Source organism: Embiotoca jacksoni, unplaced genomic scaffold (assembly GCF_022577435.1).
Source record: "Embiotoca jacksoni isolate LCO1_2020_lvr unplaced genomic scaffold, fEmbJac1.0.p SCAF_5, whole genome shotgun sequence".
Taxonomy (NCBI): domain Eukaryota; kingdom Metazoa; phylum Chordata; class Actinopteri; family Embiotocidae; genus Embiotoca; species Embiotoca jacksoni.
Genome location: NW_027185403.1, coordinates 11,690,245 through 11,713,582, shown reverse-complemented (window position 1 = coordinate 11,713,582; position 23,338 = coordinate 11,690,245). Strand labels below are relative to the sequence as shown.

At 40.5% G+C, this 23,338-nt stretch overlaps 1 protein-coding gene across 1 annotated transcript; it reads right to left on the bottom strand.

The window, feature by feature from the left end:
• Positions 1–612: 612 nt before the first annotated feature.
• Positions 613–15,728, bottom strand: gfpt2 (glutamine-fructose-6-phosphate transaminase 2). Its single transcript, XM_069171611.1, has 19 exons — positions 15,640–15,728; positions 14,133–14,240; positions 12,764–12,871; positions 12,353–12,478; positions 11,604–11,662; positions 11,225–11,359; positions 10,199–10,260; positions 8,299–8,378; positions 7,130–7,247; positions 6,722–6,885; positions 5,225–5,320; positions 4,643–4,740; positions 4,361–4,481; positions 3,992–4,149; positions 3,638–3,752; positions 3,332–3,459; positions 2,993–3,160; positions 2,659–2,820; positions 613–1,706 (listed from the first exon to the last, which is right to left on the bottom strand). The coding sequence occupies exons 1-19, from the start codon at positions 15,644–15,646 to the stop codon at positions 1,662–1,664; spliced, it is 2,058 nt and encodes a 685-aa protein (XP_069027712.1). The 5' UTR covers positions 15,647–15,728; the 3' UTR covers positions 613–1,661.
• Positions 15,729–23,338: the final 7,610 nt, after the last annotated feature.

Genomic DNA, 23,338 nt, shown 5'->3' with positions numbered 1-23,338 from the left:
ACTGCTGATTCACTAATGTCATGTAAACTCTTACAATTGGTTGAAGCAGAATTTTATCAAATAAAATAAAATGAAATTATTTTGCAAGTAAAGTATAAGTAGGCCTACTATATATATATATATATATGTAAATATATATATTTACTGGCATAAAGGCACTTACAGTAGTTACACCTGACCACTATATTGGATGCACTGTAAGGTTTCACTGGAAACATGAAATAGACATTTATTATTTTGTGGAGTTGGGATATTTTTCTGAACTGGCTCCTTCCCTTTCTGTCATTTCCATCTGCAATACCTCTTATCACTGCACCCATAGACTGACCCGGACTGATTTTGTGCATAACGTAACAATAATGTTTTAGAAGACATGAGGCGAGACTGAATTAATGTCCATGCATGCTCACATCACCAACAAAACAAAAAAATAACCATCTTTTCAAGCTTTGATCCTCCTGTAATAGAAAAAAATATTTATTGTTGGCAAAAGGACTAACTAAAGACGGAAGGAATTGCACTTACAATTTAAATATGCCATTACGTATTTAGCATCAAAATAACTATTTCAATTCAACAGACAAGTAGAAATAAGAAAAAGACAACTTCACATTTTGAATAGAATGCTTTATCTATTTATTGATTGATAGAGCTTATTTATGTCTATAAAACATACAGTATAAAATACAATCATAGTTAAAGATATAAATCAAACCATCTCTTTAGCCCCTATAAAACACAGAATCAGTTAAATACAGAATATTATCATTATTATAAACCCATACAAATGTCTGACAAAACAAAAGTATTGTTCAAAATCACAATAGTGATTTGTTTTTGCTGCACGGGTGCTCTTTAAATAATCAAAAGGCTCCACGCTATGACAATAATAAGTGTAGAAAGTTTGGAAGAAACGTCCATGTTCTACCATGAACTGACTTTGGAAACCCCAATTCTGTTAAACAGAATTGACAATATATTTTAATTTAAAATGAAATAACAACAAGACAAAATTATTAAAGTTATGGGTTACTGGCCCACCAGGCACAGTGATTGCATGACTTTACAATGAAATATTAAAAATGAGATTTTATAACTCTCTTTCAGATATCTTTATAAAAATCTTTGTAATTCCTACTTGCTCTGCAATGCAACAGAGCAGAACATAAAGAAATTCATAAAGTAGGAAGAGAATTAATCACCTAATGATTGTGTACATTCAATGCGCATTTGGTCCATTTATTGCACAACTGTAAACACTTTAATATTCCATGTCAGCACTTTTCTGCGTTTGGCTCAAGTCATGATTAGAAAAAGGCACAGCAGGCTGCTTTGGCTGTGTGAATGTTTTTTTTCATAGATTGTTCTGGAAGGCCTCAATGGCATGGGCCATCCCACAGCAGTGTATTTGGTCAGAATTCACATTTCTCTTCTCAAAAAGTTAACTATACCCTAAACCTGTTCCTTTGTCTGTTACTTTCTCTCAATCTCCCTCGCAGAATCATCCACACACACAAATACAGCCTTCTCACGCCCATCCTGCCACACACACACACACACACACACACACACACACACACACACTGAATGTTTGATTGCACAATTGCATTGCAGATCTCCTAAAGTCTCATTTCTTCACTCCTGGGCTTTGTGAACTGTAATTATTCCACTGTCACAGACTTGGCCAAATTTCTGGGAAAGTCAACCTGCAAACAGAAAGAGCGGTTTGTCAAATTACACGAGATCAATGAGTGTGAATGTGCTGTACAACTCTTTTCCAATCGGTGGACATCATATTAGGGTGGATGGTGTAAAAATGGCACACTGGCAAAAATATGCCATTATATGGATTTATCTTTAAAAGTTTGTGCCATAAAGTGCACGGACAACTTGGTAAATGGGTACATTGAACGTCCTTTGTACTCTGAACTAACACATTTACAGGCTAGGAAAACGTGTAGAGAGAAATGGTCCTGCAGAGGCTGGACCAAATAGTTCTTAAGGTGGTGTGAAAAGAAAATCCTCACTGCACACATCCATGCTTTAGTCACTAATCAGTCCCTACCCATGTGATAAGGTGAAAAGACATTACACACGCCAAAAATGTGTAAATCATAGAAATATTGTGCTTGTTCAATCTGTTGAAAAAGCTGTTTTTGAAGGTAAATGCAAAAGGATTAAGACTATGTCAGACCAAACCTTAAATATTTAGTTTAGTTTAGCAAACTACAAGTTGTGCTAAAACTGCCATTTGAAAGTAAAACATATAGTTCACACACACACACACACACACACACACACACACACACACACACACACACACACACACACACACACACACACACACACACACACACACACACAGATAAACAGCTTTAGCAAGTGCAGCAGTAGTATGAATATATATATATATATATATTTCTATAGATATCACAGTCCAATGTTGATACCTTATTTACTAAGGTAATGAGTATGGTCACTAATCAGATTAACAGACACAAAATGTCTCACATATCTATTTCAGACTTAGTCTGATAAAAAGCATGTAACTCCTTTATTTCTTAAAACAAATGTTACAGCAAAAATACCTGAAGTTGAAATTGTTTTTCATATGCATTTGGAATTTGCACAGAGTCAAAAGTTGTGTTAACTACTTACGTCATATCCTCGCAGGACGGCCAAGTGGAACGACAGGAGCTGCAGGGGGATGACACTGAGGATGCCCTGCAGACAGTCCACAGTTTGTGGCAGCTGGATGGTCTGGTAGGCATTCTCAGTCACCTCCAAGTCGTCCTCGCAACAGAGGATGATGGGCCGACCCTGATGGAGAGAGAAGCCGAGAGGGCAAGAACATTATTAGTCACTCAGTTCATTAATTTCTGTTACAACTGCCATTCTGAACGTAACATTTGTGTGGATGTGCATTTCTTTGGGTGTGTGCTTCAATGCCTGCAGGTACTATTTCAGTAAAATGTGTTTTTCCAGGACTTACCGATCTGGCTGTGACTTGTTGCAGAGCATTCTGACACTTAGTATAGCAGGCATCTCTCATGATGACCATGATGACTGGCATGTCTTTATCTATGAGAGCCAGAGGACCGTGCTTCAGCTCCCCGGCCAGGATGCCCTCCGAGTGCATATACGTGATCTCCTTAATTTTCTGTATAAGAATAAAAAGAATAGCTCATCACATTACCATTAAAAATTAAGATACCATACAGTACAGCCAGCATTACAACTATTACGGCATCTAACGTTTTTACTAAACTCAAAAATTATGTTATACCCGGAGAAATTAATTGCAGATAAAACAGTGACATTTTCAACTCACCAGCGCCCCCTCCAGACAGGTAGCATAGTTGAAACCTCGGCCCATAACCAGAAGGGACTTTTGTTGATACAGTTCATTAGCAATGGCCTTGATCTTCTCATCCAGGGACAACACCTTCTTTATCAGCTCTATGAGGGTAGAAGAAGAATAAACATGTGAAAGCATAATAGTACTGGTTTTAGTCAGGTGATGCAGTATTTTGCTAATGTGGTTCAGCATCTGTCTGTCCCCATTTTAAAATGTGCTTATGCTGAGACTACAGATGACTTTGTGTTTGTGATTTGTTGTGTCTGTTGAAGTACTGACCAGGTAGCACCCTGAGGCCATTAATGATCTCCAGCCTTCTCTTCTGTAGGGAGATTCTGTCCTCACTTATCATCAGCCCTAACATGATGAGGGCCACAAACTGACTGGTGTAAGCCTGAATCACACACAGGAAAAACTTGCATAACTCTCAAGCTGAACAGTGGAGCGGAAACAGCTCACATAGCAAATAACACAGCTGTGTTGTTAAGCAGGAAGTTTTATAATACATTTGAAATTATATTTATACTACAAGTCATCTTATATAAAATTAAAAGCCATGTCTATTTTGCATATAGCTGTTGCCAGATTCTGAAAAGATTTTATTAACCTACAAATGCTCCGTATAAACCGTACCTTTGTGCTGGCCACTCCTATCTCCGGCCCAGCATTGATGTGGACTCCACAGTCAGTTTCTCTGCAAATAGAGCTGCCCACAGTGTTGGTTATTCCAACTGTTAGAGCGCTGTGATCTTTGCAGTAGTGCAGTGCCATCAAAGTGTCTGCTGTCTCTCCTAAGGGAGCACAGAGAAAGAAAATATATGGTCGTATTGTAAGAATCACAGCACAATCACGTCTGTGTTAAAAATGAAGAAGGCATTAGACTGTCAAAAGGTTTCACACTGAACCTGATGGTGTGAAGCAAGTTTTTCTGGTCATTGTCTTAATACGTATGCTAACAGACAGTAACAAGCGGTATCCTGGGTTAATGTTTGTTATTGTCACCTGACTGGCTGATAAAGAAGCAAACATCATCTCTGAAAACAGGCGTGTTTCGGTCCAAGAAGTCACTTGCCAGCTCCACCATGACGGGCAGTTCCGTCAGTTCCTCGAGGATCTGTCTGGTCTGAAGAGTAGATAAATAAAAACAACCGTTTCATCACGCTCCATACAAACAGAGACTTCCATGCTTTTAACTTCACTGTTACTAATGATTACTGGGTTTCACATGAAATGTCATCATCCAGCGTACACACGCTAATATGAAAATGTAATGTCTCTACTCACAGCCACTGCAGCGTGGAAACTTGTGCCACAACCAATCATTATTAGACGTCTGCAGCGTTTAATTTCTTTCAAGTGGTCCTTCAGCCCTCCAAGAATCACTGAGGAAATACAAGGAAAGACAGTCAACATTAATGTATACTGGAATCATTTTAAACTAATTTACCTCAGGAGTGCCAAGATGTCGTGTATGTATTTTCTACCATTAGTAGATAGTGAATTTTTAGAAAGTAAATCAGGCTCCTTGGAACAAGTTTTTGAGATTACTCCACATGTATATACTGTACAATGTAGTACTCGTGTTGTCTGTTCTGTTATAAAGCTAGAGAATATAGGTGACTGACACTGTGGGGCTACAGTGATTAGTGCATTAATATTTTAAGTATGTGAGTGCATTTTGTTCTTCAAAATTAAGATGTCTATAAGCAATGGTAAGACAGTCAATAAACAAACTGCAGATCCTGTCTGCATGACCTGATTCAGTTAAAATTGCTAACTAATGCTAATATTTATCAGGGACCTGCTCGGGTGTTCAAAACATCATCAAACCTTGAAGGTATCACAGCTTAAAAGATCACAGGTCACCTGTGTTGGAGTCAAAACAAATCCGGCCTCTCATAGTGTTTACGACTGATTCCGGCTGCTCAAAGATCTCCTTCTGCATGAAGGCGTCAAAGCTTCCTGTGAAGGGAGAAGCATATATGTACATCAGACAGATTATTTGGCTCATACTCCTCATGGCAAAATGGTGACATGCTGAATAATGTCCTCCCAACAGATGAGACAAAAAACAAACATATATGGAGATCTGAGGGGTGAACTACGAAGCAAGTTCAACATACTCAGGGTCTCTTTGCCTGAGCTCACTCAACAAAGCGGAAACTCGCCGTCACAGATAATTGCTACTATGAAGGTGGTTCTCGACTTCCTGTTAACTCAGGCTTTCTGGTTTCAGCTCGTTCACATTAAAGAGGTGTTTGCAGTTTCTGACCAATCACAAACAGACACATGTACTGACAGCAGAATGACATATTTTAAAAACAAGGAGCAAACTATCATTTTAAAAAAACTATAACAAAGTTAAACACATAATCCACACTGAAAGCAGCACATCTGCAGCTGCTAAATGATGGAAGGATGTGGAAAAAAAAAAAAAAAAAAAAAAAAAAAATTCGCCAACTGTGTGAATGTGTAGCCGAAGTTGAAAGGCTTATAATATCACCTTACCTTAATGTGCACAGGAAGATCTGATTAATTACATGCGCATATTTAATTACATTAATTAATTATTAGATGTATTCTCATCAGGTTTATGGACGTTTTAGTTTTATCATTTCACCTGCAGCCCCGGAGGTGTCGAACAGACAGGAGCAAATAAGAAAGAAATATAAAATCATAATTCAAAGCGAGAGGTAGGTTTACTGTCAGATCTTATAAGTACAAGTGCAACTGTCTCTGAACACTCTGCAGAGGACTGTCTCACTCCACAGAGGACTGTCTCACTCCACATACCGAGCTCCACTGGATCTTCTCCAATTGGTGAAGACATTCTTCAGAGAGATTTGATTGGTCAGTAGACGGTACTTTCTTACGTTTTGATCCGATATCTCCAAAAATAACCTGCTCCGGACCAGGTTAAGTTTGCAGCATAAATTACCATGGTGATCTAGCCATCTTAAAAGAGAACCACCTTTGTGACATTGACAACCCTGCCTTTAGTCTCAACATACCTCGCTAACCCACTAATCTCACTTTGTAGTACACTCCTCAGACCAAAACTTGTAGAGGCTGAAAAACAAAAACAGCAGTAATATTTTTCACTTATTCTGCCAGCAGAGGGCGAGCAAGCATAAGTCTCTTAACTAGAGCAGAAGCACTGCCAGCACACAGTATAAGCTGTATGTTTAGTTTATATTAGAGACTGTGTTGTTAGTGCTCTTTATAACCTCTGATCTCTTCTATGGTTATGACTTGCACTGAAGCAAAACTGCCTATCTAATCTAATCTAATCTAATCTAATCTAATCTAATCTAATCTAATCTAATCTAAATTAAATGCAGATTTTCTGAACCAAAATCTGACCTTTCATGATCTGTTGCAGCTCCATCTGTAGGGTCTGAATTGCTCTGACTGGATCTTCACCGGCTTTACGGTTAATTCTGTGGATGGAAAGTTTCCCTCCAGTCACAACTGCAATGTCACTGTCCTCCAGGTACAGCACCTTGTTGGTGTGCTCAATGATGGCACTGTGGAGAGACAAAGAGAAAGCTGAATAAATGTGATGAATAATGGACAATGTCCACTAGTCTGATGTTTACAAATGGCACATAGTTTGTTTATTTGATCCTTTTTTTGTTTTTTATCATACTTGATAGATGTGGTAGCATGACAGAAGGAGGAGGTCGGTGATAGAAATATATTGACAAGTAAGTGTTCAATGATGTGGTCCAATGTTGGATTCACAACAAGACACAGATAACTGTTCCTCACCTCGCGTCTGATGCAAAGTAATACTCCACCGCCCCGTCATCCCCCACAGAGTTGATGGCATTGGAGCAGTCAGAGCGGTTATGGCTGTTCTTCTCCTGGACTCCCTCCTTGAAGTGAGCTACAGGGTCAAAAGTCAAATATCAAGGGTCAGTGGTCGCACTCACACTTTTAGACACTAAATCAATCACGATGTGCTCATCACTTGAATTCCACATCATTAGGGGTTCACAAAGGCTCAGCCCAGAGTTTTTGCTGTCAATGTTAAGAACAGAAAACATATATTGTGCAACATGATATTAAAAACTGCGCAGCAGAGACGAGGTTAGGCTATATAATGTTATCTCTCAGACGCAGGCTACACTCTATTAGCTCCTCTATTTTCTCTTCTCTTCCTGATTAGGACTTCCAGATTGACTCAAATATAAAATACAGAATACACATTTGAAGTAAAATTTTCATGGTTGTCACCAAGAGTCTAATAATATATTTGTTTGTTTGTTGATGCTGGCTGTGTAAATACAGCTCCAAACTTTGTTTGCTGTATGAATTCGATATGGAAAACACCTACACCATAAGTGTCCAGTTAAATTATCCGGTTAAAAGTTAATCCCCACCTTACCGTCTAAAGCCATAACTTTCATTGGCCATAGTATAAGTATTTCAAACACACCAGTCTTAAAGAGCCTGTGTGATAACAGAGATATTGGCTATGATATTACATTTTTTTTATTTTTTTAAAACCAGGCAACACTTTGAAAAAATGGCTTTTAAGAAACTTTAAAAAAAATAATTATTGCACAATAAATCAGTCCCACAGTTTTTTTCTCCACATTGAAACAAACCAGAAATCAAAATTTAATGACTTACTATCAGGGTGGTCAGTCCATTGTCCCTTTCTTTGCTAACTTACATGATCAATAAAACTACAATTGAATATCTTTGTGCAGATTAGACACAGGAAACTGTCAGGTGATAATCAGAAAATTATTTTCGATAAATGAATATGGGTGTTAAATGTAATATTCTGAATACTCCCTCAGGTGTAGTGCTTTAAGTTTTGTATACTGCTGTAAATGTGTGTATACAGTATGTCTGTGCATGCATTTAGGCAGAGATTTAGGGTGCAGTGTAAGTGGATAATGGTAGACAGAGAGAGGAACAGAGCTCACCACTGTTGTACTGGATGGGGATGTGCTCGGTCAACAGCTCATGCTTGCTTCGCACACCAATGAGCAACGGACTTCCTCTCCTGCCGAGACAAGAATGAAGCAGACAGAGGGGAAGAGACGGAAGGAGGGCAAGGAGAGAAAGTGTGGGGAAGGTGGGAGACGGATTAGCTTTGCTAGACACACAACAATGTCAGATTAACTCTCTCACATGGTGCTTTGTTGAGGTAACCTGACATCTTATCCCACTGTATCATTCCAACCAAACAGAACTCCTCTCTTTTCATCCATCTGTTCATTTCTTCATCCTTGCACTGACCCATTTTCAGTATTTCTCTCACATAATCTGGAACATAATCCTGACTCTGTCCCTGTGCAGACATCCTCCCACTTATTCCAAATCTCTTCCAAACTTTCTGATCTGGAGCATTAGAAAGGTAAGCTGATCTTCCATTTGTCTAAATTGCCAAGTCACTGCTTCCTTATTGGCCACTGACTCGATGTGGGCTTTTCCTGTTGGCTGAGGAGGCAGACAAGGTGCAACCACGTCACAGGTAAGGGAGGAGGTTGAAGGGAGACCAACTTTAAAATAGAAGAAACCGTAACACACTTATCTCGCAACTGCAGTGAAAACAGTACATCAAAACAAAACCTCTTCACACCAAGTTAGTTATTATGACACCAGCTCTTAAGAAACTAGGCCTCTCCTTACTTCTCGTCTTTTGCTTGTCTGGAGCCCTCTTTTCTCTCTGCTTAGCATTTCTCTGGGGCCGTGTTGACGCAAGACCACTGGTTGTTTTAAGGGGTGTGGGGCTTGAAAGGGGAGGTTCGCAAACAGAAACATGTGGTCGCTCCAATGTAATATTTACGCTGAGGGAGGGACAGACGGGAAGAAGGGAAGCAAATGGATGATCGAAGTAAGACTGAGTTAGAGAAAGAATGGGTGACGCAAAGAAACAAAATGGCAGAGGTCAGAGACAGAGAAGCTAAGATGAAGAGGCTGAAAGTCCTGCATGGAGGTTGATCCTTGATGACAAAGTGTGGATGGTGGCGAGCATCAGTAATTATAAACATTCCCCTGTCCCTCCATCTTGGTAGACAATGTTGACTATGCAACAAACTGCACTGAGTTTAGCCAAAACCATACAGTATACTGACAACATAACTTCCTCAGAAACTATTGTTGAAACACAGTTGACAACAAAGATGGCAACGACTCATGACTTTAGCAGCAGGCAGCAAGTAGCCTTGACAACAGTGGCACTGCCAGGCAAACTGTTTGCGTAGGTCTTATCACTCTCCGCTAATTTTACTGCCCTTCTACCCTCCTCATTTCTCTCTCTGTTATTAGTTTACACCTATGCTCCCCCAGCCTCTCATCTTCCTGAACCATGACTGCTCACTGAACCGCAAAACGTATAAAGATGAAATAAAATGATGAGGAGTAATTAATGAGGAGTCTAATGCTGCCCAGGCACATTTCCCAGAGCGGAAACAGGAAACTAGTCTCTCTGTTAATGAGTCACAGAGAAGGCGGTGTAGGGCCAGAGGCCCACGAGGGAGAGGGAGAGCCTGGATTCAACCTCTGGTCTTGAGATGCAGATAATACTGACACATGCAGTCAGACAGGAACTTACCAATGTTCGCACAAGCAATAGAAAAACAGCACATTGTAAATGAGTAAGCTGAAGACATACCAGAGCCAGGCCATGTTTAATAAAGATATAAGCTAAGATAAGGGAAATGCATAAACTAAAGGAGTCTCCTAAAATCATATTTGGTATTGCTTCATAGTGGTAACAACAGGGATGACACATCTCGTGACTCTGGCTCATCGAAAAGACAGTGGACGATATGTGAAGTGAAATGTCAGAGCGGTGTGTGTCAGTGTGTGCATGCTAACCTGGTAGACACAGCCTCTCCGGGGAAATGACGGCTTTTAAACACCAGAGCGAAGGCCCCCTCCTAAACACAGAGAGAAGCAGAGGAAACGAAGAGTTTACATGAGCCTGATGAAAGAGTAAAAACAAATAAATGTTGAAGTGGGCTGTCAGAGGAGAAACAATCAAAGTCTCAAGATTTTAAAGGTAAAGGTAGTCATGTATTCCAGAAAAGTGAGTAACCTCTAAGAGGAACAGTTTCTCACAGCCCTGTGGGGTTTGATGCTTGTGGTGGGAAGTAGTGAGTTACAACGGGGAGGTGGGTTAAGAGAAATAAGACCTCTATTGTACAACATCAGCTGTGTTTCAACAGCACTGACAGCAAGCCTGCCTGTGGTGCTTACTAGAAGCAGAATTGGCTGGCTGTGTGATTGTGTGGTGAAGGGGAAGGTGAGGGGAGCATGTAGCAGGAGGCGAGGGGAGGGGAGGGTGTCATGGTTGTGAGACTGTTAGTGGGTATTCGAACTATCTGGTTCCCATTACTCCAAATCCAAAATGGATGCTTCTGCCTCCTCGGTTCTTCTGAGGAGAGCGTGTGAGGCTCAGAGGCATTACTCACACAATGGAAAAGTGAGGCTTGCTTCATCTCACCCAAAAAAACATTTTTCTGTGAGTGATGACATCACTCGTGATACTGTTGGGACGGTTGCCATTGAGAATGTTTTTGTCATGGTGCGCTGTGTTTTAATGGACAGGAAATTTAAACAGTTTCAAACAGTGTAAAAAGAGTAAATGATCATATGTGTGTGTATGTGTATGCATAACCGGTCAAGTACACACTTAGTGACACTTAGCAACATGGTCATAGTTACCAGGAAGCTGGTTATAACATTTTTCCATGTCTTTAGTTGGAGCAAAAAACCAACAACAAAACACATTGGTGGTAAACAGAACTGAAGTATTAATCAAGTCTTTCTAGTGAAGGAGGACCCTACCTCTGCTGCTATAAAGTGGACTAGTGTGTGTTAATGTGTTGATGAGTTACTCACCAGCTGTTGAATGACTCTCTCTACCAGCGTGGAGAAGGTGACGCTGTCATTCTCTCGGTTGTCATAAACATATTTGATCAGTTTTGGGATCACTTCTGTGTCCGTCTCTGACTCAAACTCATATCCTTTGATGATCTGAGGAGGCACAATACAATTAATATAAACACTGAGGATACACTATCAGTCATCCTGAAATATCTGACTGCAGCATGTATTAACTTGTTAAAGGGATGTTACGACTTCTCCAAGAGAAAATGACCGAATGGCATTTCACTGTGCATGTTGAAAAACAAACAGCAATCTGACAAGAAAAACAAGTCCAAGGATGCCATTGAACAGGGTTTGTACAAGAGGTATTCCTGAATGGACGATGACTTACCAGGTACTCCTTCAGCTCTTTGTAGTTGGTGATGATACCATTGTGGATGACGACAAACTCTGAGAGAAGGCAGCAAGACGGAAAATATTAGAAAAAGGGACTGAAGGTCACTAATGGTGTTTATTTGTTGTTAACAAACTAAAACCTACCACACCCTTAAATTCTAACAATGATGTGTGTAATGGGTGGCACCTTTAACAGGCTGCTGTTATTCAGAGAATGTTTCTTTTGACATTCGTCAGCTACTAAATGGATACCAATACGATGTTACGACAATGACGTGGTAGAAGACCATCCGTCCGTTTTCTAATACAAACAGAAGTTACTTTGCAGGACTATTTTTCTCATTTTCTGTGATGTACACTTTCATGAGCATGCCTTGTCAATTATGCACGTTGGTCTAAAGGCAATGTACATAACTGACACACCTATGAACCCGGGACACCGTAGAAATGGGCGTATGTTTGGTTAGAATTCAAGGTGTGTAAGGTTGTGTCAAATAGAGCATCTTAACCTTTTCTTTAAATAGTCTGCCAAGATGTAGAAGCAATTATCATATGCCGACAGTGAAATGATTCACAATATGCCTATCATGTAATCAAGGCAAGAGATATTTTTTACATATATCAAAGGAAGCTAATTTATTTTATTGAGGCCATTTGTTTTGCATGGATCATTTAGCTGGTTGAACAATGCTGTTAAATGCATCCATTTGTGAGCACGTGTGAAAGTACATAAACCCATATTACCATTATCCTTGTCAGAGCGATGAGGGTGGCTGTTGAGTGCGCTCGGCTCTCCATGTGTCGCCCAGCGAGTGTGAGCGAGGCCGAAGTGTGTGAACAGCTCTTCGTCCAGGTCCAGTGAGTCTTTCTCTGAACAAGCAAAACACAACACCAGTTTCTTTAGTAACATGAACCAAATTTAGAGGATTTTATCACAAGAAATGCATCACGAGATGTCAAATGAAGGGAGCATGGTGCTTTTGAAATATGATGGATATAAAAAAAATAAGACCCACATGAATGGAAAATTAATACATGGAATACGGTCACTAAAAGCAGCAATCGCAAAAAAAAAACCAATACTAGAACTGTTTTTCTATCTTCATAAAATTTATGAAACAAAAGAATTAATAGAACTATGAGAAATGAACCCACTGTACAGCTCCTCGTCCAGAGCCTTGACCTTCCCCTTCTTCTTGATCAAACAGATGGTGTTGCTGTTGAGGTCAGTGGCTGTCTTGTTCGGGCCATCCACAGCAATACCTGCAAACAGGTGAGCGGCAGTTAAAATAAAACGTCCTCTTTTATTTTTCATATAGAAAACAAAAAGCAGTAAAAACCCTGTCATAAATTCAGTGTTTTTTTCTTCATTAGTAATAAGAGGACAACTTAATCTTAATCAAAAAGAGATGTTAATTATGAAAGCACACATATATAGAGCAAGATAAAAATTAATTTGATCCAAATTACTCAGTATCGGAGGTTTTATTAATGATGCGTGTGCGTGTTGTGGTGTTGTGTGTGCAGGAATCTTCCAGCCATTAAAGGACCTCGTGATTCTGCAGCTTCATCCTGCTCAAATAGGATGGACAAACACACAGTGAATGTGTGTATGGGTGTGTTTTTGTGAACTATAAATATCCAGGTGGTGAAAGGCTCTGAGTTACAAGTCACTATTACCTCTTACAGAATAATTTAGTTTACTTTTCAACATGGTGTACTTCTCATTAATGTGGCTCAGAGGATGGAGGTAGAGGCAGAAAGACAACAGGTTATCCTAAAAGAAAACTGAGGGGGTTCCTGCACTCACTGCTCTATTGTGCTGACAAAAGAGACAATGTTTTTCTGAAAAGAGTCTGACTGCAGATGCCGGATTTAGAAATTCTCTCTTGGCCAGGTTGAAATAAACCAAAATCATCCTTTAGCAGTAGCCAAGGTATTATATTCCCACAAACAACATGTCTCTTAATGATGATTATTCCTGTGTGGTTTCATTAGGTGCACCCATCTTACCCTGCATAGCAGGCTGGCAGTAGGTTTCACCTGTTACACCAGTTTCTCTTCATTCTATTCAAAACAGTAATTAATCTATATTTAAAATGTTCTTAGTGACAAGTGTCATAGAAGGCAGTTGCAAGGATCAAGGTGTGCTTATCACCTTAAGCTTCAAATCCAACAAGAGATTGCAGTATTTATTGACTGCAGGTCAGTAAATACTGCAATCTAATCTAATAATGAAATTATTATTAAACATGAATCATACAGTATACATGTATGGATGTGTTTCAGAGTGAATTCAAGTCATTAAACTGTAGATCTTTATTTTTAAACTGATAATCTTCATGCTGTGAATACTGCTAGATTTGATTTTTTTTTTTTTTTTTAAAAGACCGTGTCACACAGGTGCTGTCAGGGGGTACTATAAGCTTTTGTGCACTTTGTGTGTGTGTGTGTGTGTGTGTGTGTGTGTGTGTGTGTGTGTGTGTGTGTGTGTGTGTCAACTCTCTGAAGCCGAGTGTCTCACCTGCTGAATCGTACCCTCTGTACTCCAGTCTCTGCAGTCCCTTCACCAGCGTCTCAAATATCTCCTTTCTGGTGCGAGGCACTTGGTAATTCAGGTAGGCAAAGATCCCTTTGAGAGAAGGAGAAACAGAAACACAACTTGAATCCTCTGAGAGGCTTAACGCTGAAAGCAGAGTTTACGCAGCTGCAAAGAGCACAGTACCATCTTTTTCCATTTCTTAAGCTCCATATGATACTTATTAAGGACAAATATTGCAAATAAAGAATATTGGAACAAACAGTGGAGAGCACAGTCATTAGATTACATTAATGTTGACTATGTTTCATTAAAGAGGAATATAGCTGGTCCCTAAAGTCAGTTTCTTACTTCCAGCTGCATACTTTTATCGCTTATGATCTTCATCTTATTTACTCACCAAATATACTTGGGGAAAAACAAGAATACATGAGTCAGAATAAGCCTCAGTATAATTTAATTATAGGGGTTAGTTAAGCTAATGCATTCTTAACTTAAAATTAAAGCGTGTATACAGTTTGAGGCAACTAATTATGTTGCTGTTGTTTTTGCTACAGTATGACCCACTACCACCCCCACCCCACACACACTTTTCATGCTGTAGGTACATAAATCTGTTTACACAGTCACACTGGAGACAAAAATTCCCCGTAGTATACCTCAGTATAATGTCCACTGACGTGGACACGACTGTATGGGCGTGTAAATATGTATATGTGTGTGTGTGTGTGTGTGTGTGTGTGTGTGTGTGTGTGTGTAGAGGAATGTTCCGGGCAGCTTTGCTCCGACAGGCACACAGCTGGCCATTGACGGACGCACATTGCGCGCAGTGTTGGAGCTGTCAGGTAGACGGGATGCGGTAAAACTCCCACAATCTCGGCCTCTTCCTTGCAGGGCCGAGGTGAAGCCGGGGACTTTTAAAGATATCGGTCTTCGACCTTTCGGCAGTGCATGTCGCTGTCCCGAGAGTGGACAGGCGAAAGTTTGTCAAAACGGTGCGGGATGCACAAAATGACTCAACTTCACAGGACGTGGTTGCGACCAGTGGATACGAGCCCGTTTTAATGAGCGCGAGATGGGGACGTTCCCTGGAAATCTTAAAAAAAAAAAAAAAAAAAAGTAAATGGTATGACGTCCCTGTCCTGTCGTTTACACCCGTAAGTAAAAAAAAAAAAAAAAAAAAAAAAAACACTGACACGTAGCAGTTGTGCTTAAAAGCTCTACGGGAATCCGCACCGATCAGAAAACAAGACATTTAACACATGATCGCAATTCAAACGTAACATTCACGTTACCGCCAAAACTATTCCTGCAAATCGGAGGACGAACACACGATGCAAGAACTTTACTAATTTCTCGCTTCATCGCGTCTGAGAACATCGGCGTTGTGGCTGCTGTCCGTCAAGGCAATTTCCGTGTGCGATACGTGCAATTCTTTTCCACGACTTCAAAAAAAAAAAAAAAAAAAGTGCTTTATGAAAAGAAACCTCACCACACATGGCTCGAGCTTTGTCGTCGTTGCTGGACACGGTTCTGTGCGGTAGCGACGTGCTGTTCCCTGGTCGCAGCGATGCCTCTGCCTCCCAGTGTTACACTCGCACTGTGTATTTAAACAACGTTTCCTGAAGAGGCAGCGGCCCCACCCCTTCTCCCCCCCCTCCTCCTCCCCCCCCCCCCCCCCCCCCCCCCCCCAACCTCCCTCCCCGTCCTGTTAACACCATCCTGTCGTATTCGGGTAAAATCTGACCGATTTGCAACTTTAATTTTGTTTTTTGAATTAAATTTGACATCTGATTGCCTCAAGGCCTTATGACTATCCTCCACACTAGGCATTTGAACATATAAAATCGCTGATCACCACTTGCATTGAATGTTTTGTGGTTTAGTCAACTTTGTAAAAATCAGGTGTTTGTTACGGGAACCAATCTCTATGGCGTGAACCACACTTTCCACACTAAACAACGTTTCATATCTTCTCACGTCCCCCCTACATATACCTCTATTTGTGCCTTGCTCTCATTTCACTCTGTGAACACAATGAGTGACAGTGAGTCACAATGACTGATGAGGCGAGTTTCTGTCAGAGAGTCTCTGGACCGAATTTTTGAACCGGATGAAGAGGAGATTGAACCGGAGATAGAGGAAGATGTCTTAGAAATTGAAGACAACATTGATCCTGATTTCGAGCCGGACAATTATGAGACTGACCAGTCGACAGATGGCGAGGAAGTGGCACCAGAGGAACAGGCGCCTGAGGTGACATATGAGGGTGGCAACTTGCTCTGGTATTCATCCTCCCGGGACAGAGGAGGCGGAGCGAGAGTTAAAAACATAATAAGGATGACACCAGGGCCAACAGGATATGCAACATCTCGTGTGGATGACATCAAGTCCAGCTTCCAACTCTTTTTTTTTTTTACCAGAGTCCATTGAGGGTATTATACTGGACATGACAAACCTGGAGGGGAGGCGTGTGTTTGGGTACACGTGGAGAGCATTGGACCAGGTAGACCTCCAAGCCTACATGGGTCTGTTGATTCTAGCAGGGCTGTAATAAACAGACCATCCTGCTGCCTCACATGTGTTCCCCACATCATCTGATGGATAGGCATGGTAATAGCTCAACTATTTCTCAACCCACCTGTTGATGTCAAGTTGAATTTAAGAATTTGTCATTTTCACAGACACAGAAAACAATGGAGGCCACAATAAGCCTAAAATCTTCATTTTCAACAGTTAATGACTTTATTCTTTGAATATTTATTTCATAAAGGTTAGGTCCTGACTGGCAACCTGAATTGTTGGATATAGGCGGCGAATGAATAATAAAACAGAGCCTGTAGTTTTCATTATGGCATTCCTGATAATGAGAAAGCTGACTGATACCATTAGGTGTAACTGTCAATCAATTTACTTATGATTTCACGAAACCTTTTGCTGGCAAACTTGGTTATAATAATATAAAGATATCACTAATAGTAGTTTTATCTTTCTATAAACCGTGTTATACTCTATATGTTTATTAATCCCTGAAATTAACATCACTGACTCTAATTTAATGTAATACTCTGAAACATGGTAAACAGCTGCATGTGAAAACCTTTTTGGAAAGAGCAATTTTTTACACCTTGTTTCAAGGATTGTGTTTATAATCATGTATCGTTGTGAAGTTACATTTCATTGTACAGTACTTATCGAATAATGGGCAATTACTAAGGAGTAAAGGAGAAAAAAAAGAGGGAACTGGAATGAGCCTTCAAATAACTTGCATCAAGGACACCTACAGGTTTTTCATTTATAGGACACAAAATAGAAAACAAAAGTAGGAAGTATCAATCAGTTATTGATTTTGTGTCATTTAGCTCCAGAATGAGTAAAAAAATGATCCTATCAGGAGTTTACAGGTTCCTGAACTAATCCCACTGGTTCATGATGGTGGTACCTACAATAAGTGACTTATCTCTATCCACTGATTTTGCATGAAACAGTTTCCTGTATTAAGACACATGGCTGCAGGTTCATGGCAGTTGGCTCTGTAATCTGCTGAAACTTATTGTGGGTGGGGTGCTAGTACACTTGGGTTTCCCCTTAGCCCTGCTTTGAAACCGTACCCACCATACAGTTTATACCGCTGTCTGACAATCCTGTTCTTTCCTGGTTCCACCTCCCACATCGGTTATTGTTGTGTCTGTGTTTTGTTTGTGTTTATTTAAAAATCCTCTGTTGTAAACCCTTCCTAAATGGTTGCCGGGGAAACCCAGCTATCACAATTATACAACTATGCGCTGTAACACAACAATCTGCTGAAATGGAAAATATTCAGAGATATATATGAATATTTAACTGATATTATAAAAAATATTGATTGGACTTCTGACTGAATAAAGTGAGCATGTTTGTTATTCCTTCACAGAGTCACAATACTGTTTCAGTGCGTTATTTCTGTTTCCACGTTATCAAACTGAACCAACCTTCCAGCAGTAAAGTCGTGCACTGACTAACTTTTCAACCCTATCACTTTGATTATTCCCACTGCTTCGAGTTTCCCCCAGAGCAAAGGTCCTGGCGGAGCCTTGATCTGATGCCAAGTCAACATTTACAGCAATAACAATTGTTTTTGACAGGTTTATCGATTTATGTCTGTATTTGCATTTGCGCAAGACATAACGAGGCAGATTAAAGTCTTTTATAAACTACGGTTTATGAATTTATTCAAATGACATGTGAACGATGGTTTTCATAGTTAAAACAGGCAGATAATGACATGTCTAATCACACTTTCTGCCTGTTAGTTCTATGGGTACCAAAAAGCAGAGGCGGCAGGAGGCATTGTTCAACGAGAACGTGTGTGAGATAAAGTGTATATGGAGGAAGACTGGAATGATAAAGGCTCAAAAACCAGATTCAGAGAAGAATGAGGTGAGTGCTGGTGTGTTCCCTCTGACCACATCATGTCCACTTACAGTCCATGTCTATGCTCGAGGAATGTGTGAGCGTCTGGCCAAGTCACACGCCTCACTTCGCTTTTTCCAAACAGCATCAGCCCATATGCAACCGAGATGAGGGCGAACAGGAACACAGCGTTTTGCAGCTGTCCAATTGTATACAAAAATATAATGCTGTGCTTCTTTTGAATGTTCCTCAGCCCCACATGTAGGAAAATCTACTCAGTATATCAATAATGTTTTATTGATGTTCACCTAAAGCCACTTTTGCACAATCCACTTCCCTCTGCTTTACGCGTGAGCGTAATGTATGTTGACATGCGTCTAGGTGTACTATGGATGTGCGTGAGTGAGAACCAGTGACAAGAGCCAAAGTACCGCATTCCTCTTCTGGCTTAAGGGATTAATAAGTGTAATTATGTGTGCACTATGACATTGTTATCCAATGAGATCCACCCAAAGATCAAAGGTTCCCTAATGACAATGGTGATATAAAATGATGGGCAAACAGCAAGGTTTTTTGCCACAGCTTATCAAGGAATTTCAGATAGTTTCAGCATTTGAGTTAATCTTCACCTTCTTTTGAACCTGTTACCTTTTACTCCTCTTGTAGAGTTTGTTTGGTTATGATTTATTAAGACCTTTTTAGTGATTCATCTCCTCTAATTGTTACATCGTTGCTCACTAAAATAAAATGGCACAGATATTAAGTCAGGGGAGTAACAGCGTCAGAAATAGTTATCAGCCTACACCCAGATAAACCTGTCTGATAACTTCTAACCTCATATTATATATATATATAAAAAAGAATACAACTTTAACTGTAGAATATATAAAACCAGGATGTTAACAGCAGTTGACGGCTGAAAGGAAAGTGTGAATTCATTATTAATGATGATACCTATATCTGAATGATGGTAAAAATCTATTCAGTAGCAAAGTTGTGCAGATAAAGGAGGACATGTTTACCTTTGGTCTCGACTCCATAAGGAAACTGCAGCCTTAACTGTATGATTCAGATTATAAAATGTTATGAACTTTAGTCTGTTGCACAACTTGTGTCTTGGGTACTAAATTCATCCTTAAAGCAGCACATCCAAGAAATAAATCATCTCACACGCTTACATGTTTCACTTTCAAACACGCATGCAGTCGAGGCTGCTTTTCTGTGTTTTCTCTGTACGTGCCAGACATCAGCAGTTCTGAGTGTGTGTGTGTGTGTGTGTGTGTGTGTGTGTGTGTGTGTGTGTGTGTGTGTGTGTGTGTCTTTTAGATTAATGTTCATGGTCTGAGTGCATCAAGCGGATGTAGCTTTAGTGAGTTGAGCACCTCCAGCTGACCGTTTAGAGATTATTGAATGGGATTCTCCTCTCCCACATCTGCTTCGAGTTAGGGCCTGGAGGCCAGTACAGGAGGGCCCAACAGTCTTTCTCAGTGGGGGATGGCAGGAGAATGCCTATTGAACCACACAGATACCAACAGCCTGATGGCCAGAGGCTGGAAACTGGGTTATATATAACAGGTAACATTTTTAAGTCTGTATATCGGTTTTGTTTTTTTTCAGTTTTCCTGAAGACACAAAACAAAAAGCAAAATGAAAGAAAACCAAAAAGGTACAAAAGGATTTCCCACTCTACACCCCCCCCCCCCCCCCCCCCCCCCCCCCGCGATACATGGAGCAAAACAGTGCAGTGTCCACTTTTTGTTTGAAAGCGCAACCCTTACAAGTATTTAATGTCAACGGTTGGCAGTTTTCAAAGTCAATACAAATGCAGCGATTGAGCTTGATAGTGTCAAATCAGGAGGAAAAAGACTTATATTTCACAGAAGAGTTTTGAGTATATATTCCAAATAGAAATTAGTGAAATTGCACTGCTAAGACACTTCCCATGTTTTGCAGGGGCCGTTCTGAGATGCTGTAAGAGGCCATGTTTCCACGATTTATAGCGTACAGAAGTTTGCTATTACGCAACACAAGCACAGTGATTTGATTTGTGTGTGACCTACATCTGTGCTAAAAGCCCCGAGACTGTAACCGTATCCCGAGGTGGTGGGCATGATTGATGTTTACTTTCGCAGGATACCTGAAGTCCCTGTGGGGCCTCCCTCCTCCTTCCTCAACAACCCCCTATTTCTCTCGTTCCTCTCCGCCTGGTGGGTTCAGCTCCAGGCCGGCTCACTGTGAATCAGCACCAGATGTGGTTCTGGAATCGGATGGTGAAGCATACGACACAGACGACACAGACGACCCACCCAAGGAACGTCAGATTGGACCCCCCCCCCTCAAATCCCTTGTTAAATTTTGTCACGAGCACATGACTCATCGCCATGATTGGTGACGCTGCTTACATAGATGAGACACTGCGTATATAACTAGAAAGCTATAAATTAAGCGTAATATCAGTAATAAAGTCTTGCCTGCTTCTTGTAGATATTATTATCTTATCACTTTTAGTGCGCCTGAAGAAATTAGTCTTGGTTTTCTTTGCAAGTAACATCTCGCGTACGGAAGCAAAGCTGTATCTGCTTTGCTCCTGAGGATAACTCTTCTGTGTAAGTCAGAAATTATCAGCCTCAATATCCGTTCATTATAAATAATTGAGTGCATGTAACGCAGAGCAGATGAGAGGAATTCCCAGCATACCCCTGAAGTCACCTTGACATAAGTGCCGCTACCACACCTACATGTATGAGATAAAAATTCAGACAAGCTTCCAATCAAAGCTGACCTTTATAGATTTTTACACATTAACAAAGACATTATTACAAGCACGTGAACCTGGAACAGGTCAGCGAGCTGATCTTTGAGACCATGATGTGATTTCCTGTAAACTGGCTATTTTATTCCTCCACATCATGGTGGTTTGGCCAGACTGGGAAATCTAAAATTGTGTCACTGGGTTGTGGGGGATTAAAGTCTCTATTTTGAGGTTGTTAAGGAAGGGATATAGCCATACTAATGTTCCAAAGTATAGATGAGTAAATGAGTAAGTGAGTGAGTTGTGTGAGATTGTGGATACAACTCTTGGTTGTTGTTTTGGTGCGTGGTCACTCTAGCAGGGTGGTGCTTGCCGTTGCACATCTGTGAGTAAGCTAAATGATGTTGTTGGGCTCAGAGCCGAGGATGGGGGTAGGGAGAACTGAGAAGGAGAGAGGTTGAGGGGGGGCTACACAAGCACGTCATGTCGGACCCAGAAAGAGAGCCATCTGTATTATGTCATGACTGCAAGAGCACTCCACCCTTTGCTCTCGATTTCCCCATTTCCCGGTGTCTTTCCCTTCCAGACTCCCCCACCCACTGTCCCTCTTGCTTTTGCTCTACTGCTGTGTGTGTTACTGGTTTAGTGTTACTGACAGTCATAGCTGCCCGGCTGTTTATGTGTCGTGTTGTATGCCTCTAACCAAATTGTGACCCAAAACGTAATATTTCCATCTGTATTTGTAACTCCTCTCTTTATGGCTGCACTTTCTTCACCATGTCTTCTGTCTGCCTTTCATCTTGTGTCCATCTGTCCATCACTTCATTTGCCACTAATGACTCTCCACCTCCAGCTCTGTGTTCGTACTTGTCTCTCTTATTTGATGTTGAACTCTGCTCCTGAAGGAACACCTGAAAACCAAACATGGGTGCTCAACAACTTGTAATTAAGTAAAGGACTGTTCCCTGTTGGAGCCTTAGCTGATGTCTATATTTCCTCAAGTTGAGGTCGTGTTTCTGCTAAAAAAATTACAGCACCAACTCTAATAACATTCATCACCCAGTTGTTCTTTTGGTAGTAATTCCACTTATAGTATAATGATGTTGGATTTTGATTCTGGTGCGTTTTTCTAAGCAACAAAAGTGGTGACAACAGGCGCACCCTGTATTGAATCAGCCACATGCACACACAAAGACACAACTGTTGTCTCTCTTGCACACACAATAAACGGGGCATCCAACAATAACTGGTGGGAGCTTTAACAAAACTGTAAACTCACTTCATAGCTGAGATTTCAGGGGAAGAACTCTGCTCTCTACCGTGTCCTTGTGCTGGCAAATTATCTGCCGGCCTCGATGTTTGCTTGATGTACAGAAAGGAGAATGGGTAGTAAATAATATTCAGATATTGTGTGGAATTGTTGACAGAATAATTGCTGCAACAAAATCAGTCTCTCGGACAACAGGCCAAGACTAATTGTATCAGTGTGTGCAAAACAGATTACCTGATAGAACAGTCACCAGAGAGAATCGCCCTGCGACTCCTCCGCTCTTCATGCCCGAGGCAAAATACATTTCCTGATTATCTGCCAACCTTTTCAAACTTTTGAAAAACATTATGGTGTGACAGCAGTATTTTATTCTTTTTTTCTTATCCGGTAACAGTGCGAGTCATGTCATTGGGGAAATTCATGAGTAGTAAAACTTACAACCAGGTATCATATTGAACTTATTGTGCCATCTTCTGGCCAAAGATAGTAAGTGAAACCAAGTTTACGCAAAATTCATTTTTAACCACAGAGCTCAAATTTTACCTTCTGGTGTTGATATTGTTTTAATTTCAGGTCATAATGACAAGGGGATTTCACAAATATGTTATTGATGATAGTACTTTGATGCATGGATTACAATAAATAATTTTAAATTGCCTAATTCTAGGCCTCTGAGCACTGCTCACATCCACAATTAGTTGAGCAATATAAATATAAAAAGTGTTTGTTATTAGTTTGTACTTTCAGAGCACAATTATTAATCCCATGAAGTTTTGA

Bases quoted from the DNA above. Each gene is read 5' to 3' on its own strand.
- gfpt2 (XM_069171611.1), bottom strand. The intron at 11,360-11,603 runs GTAAGTCATCGT...GTGCCTCCTCAG, and splicing joins AAGAGCTGAAGGAGTACCTG to ATCATCAAAGGATATGAGTT. The intron at 2,821-2,992 runs GTAAGTCCTGGA...TCTCTCCATCAG, and splicing joins AACAAGTCACAGCCAGATCG to GGTCGGCCCATCATCCTCTG.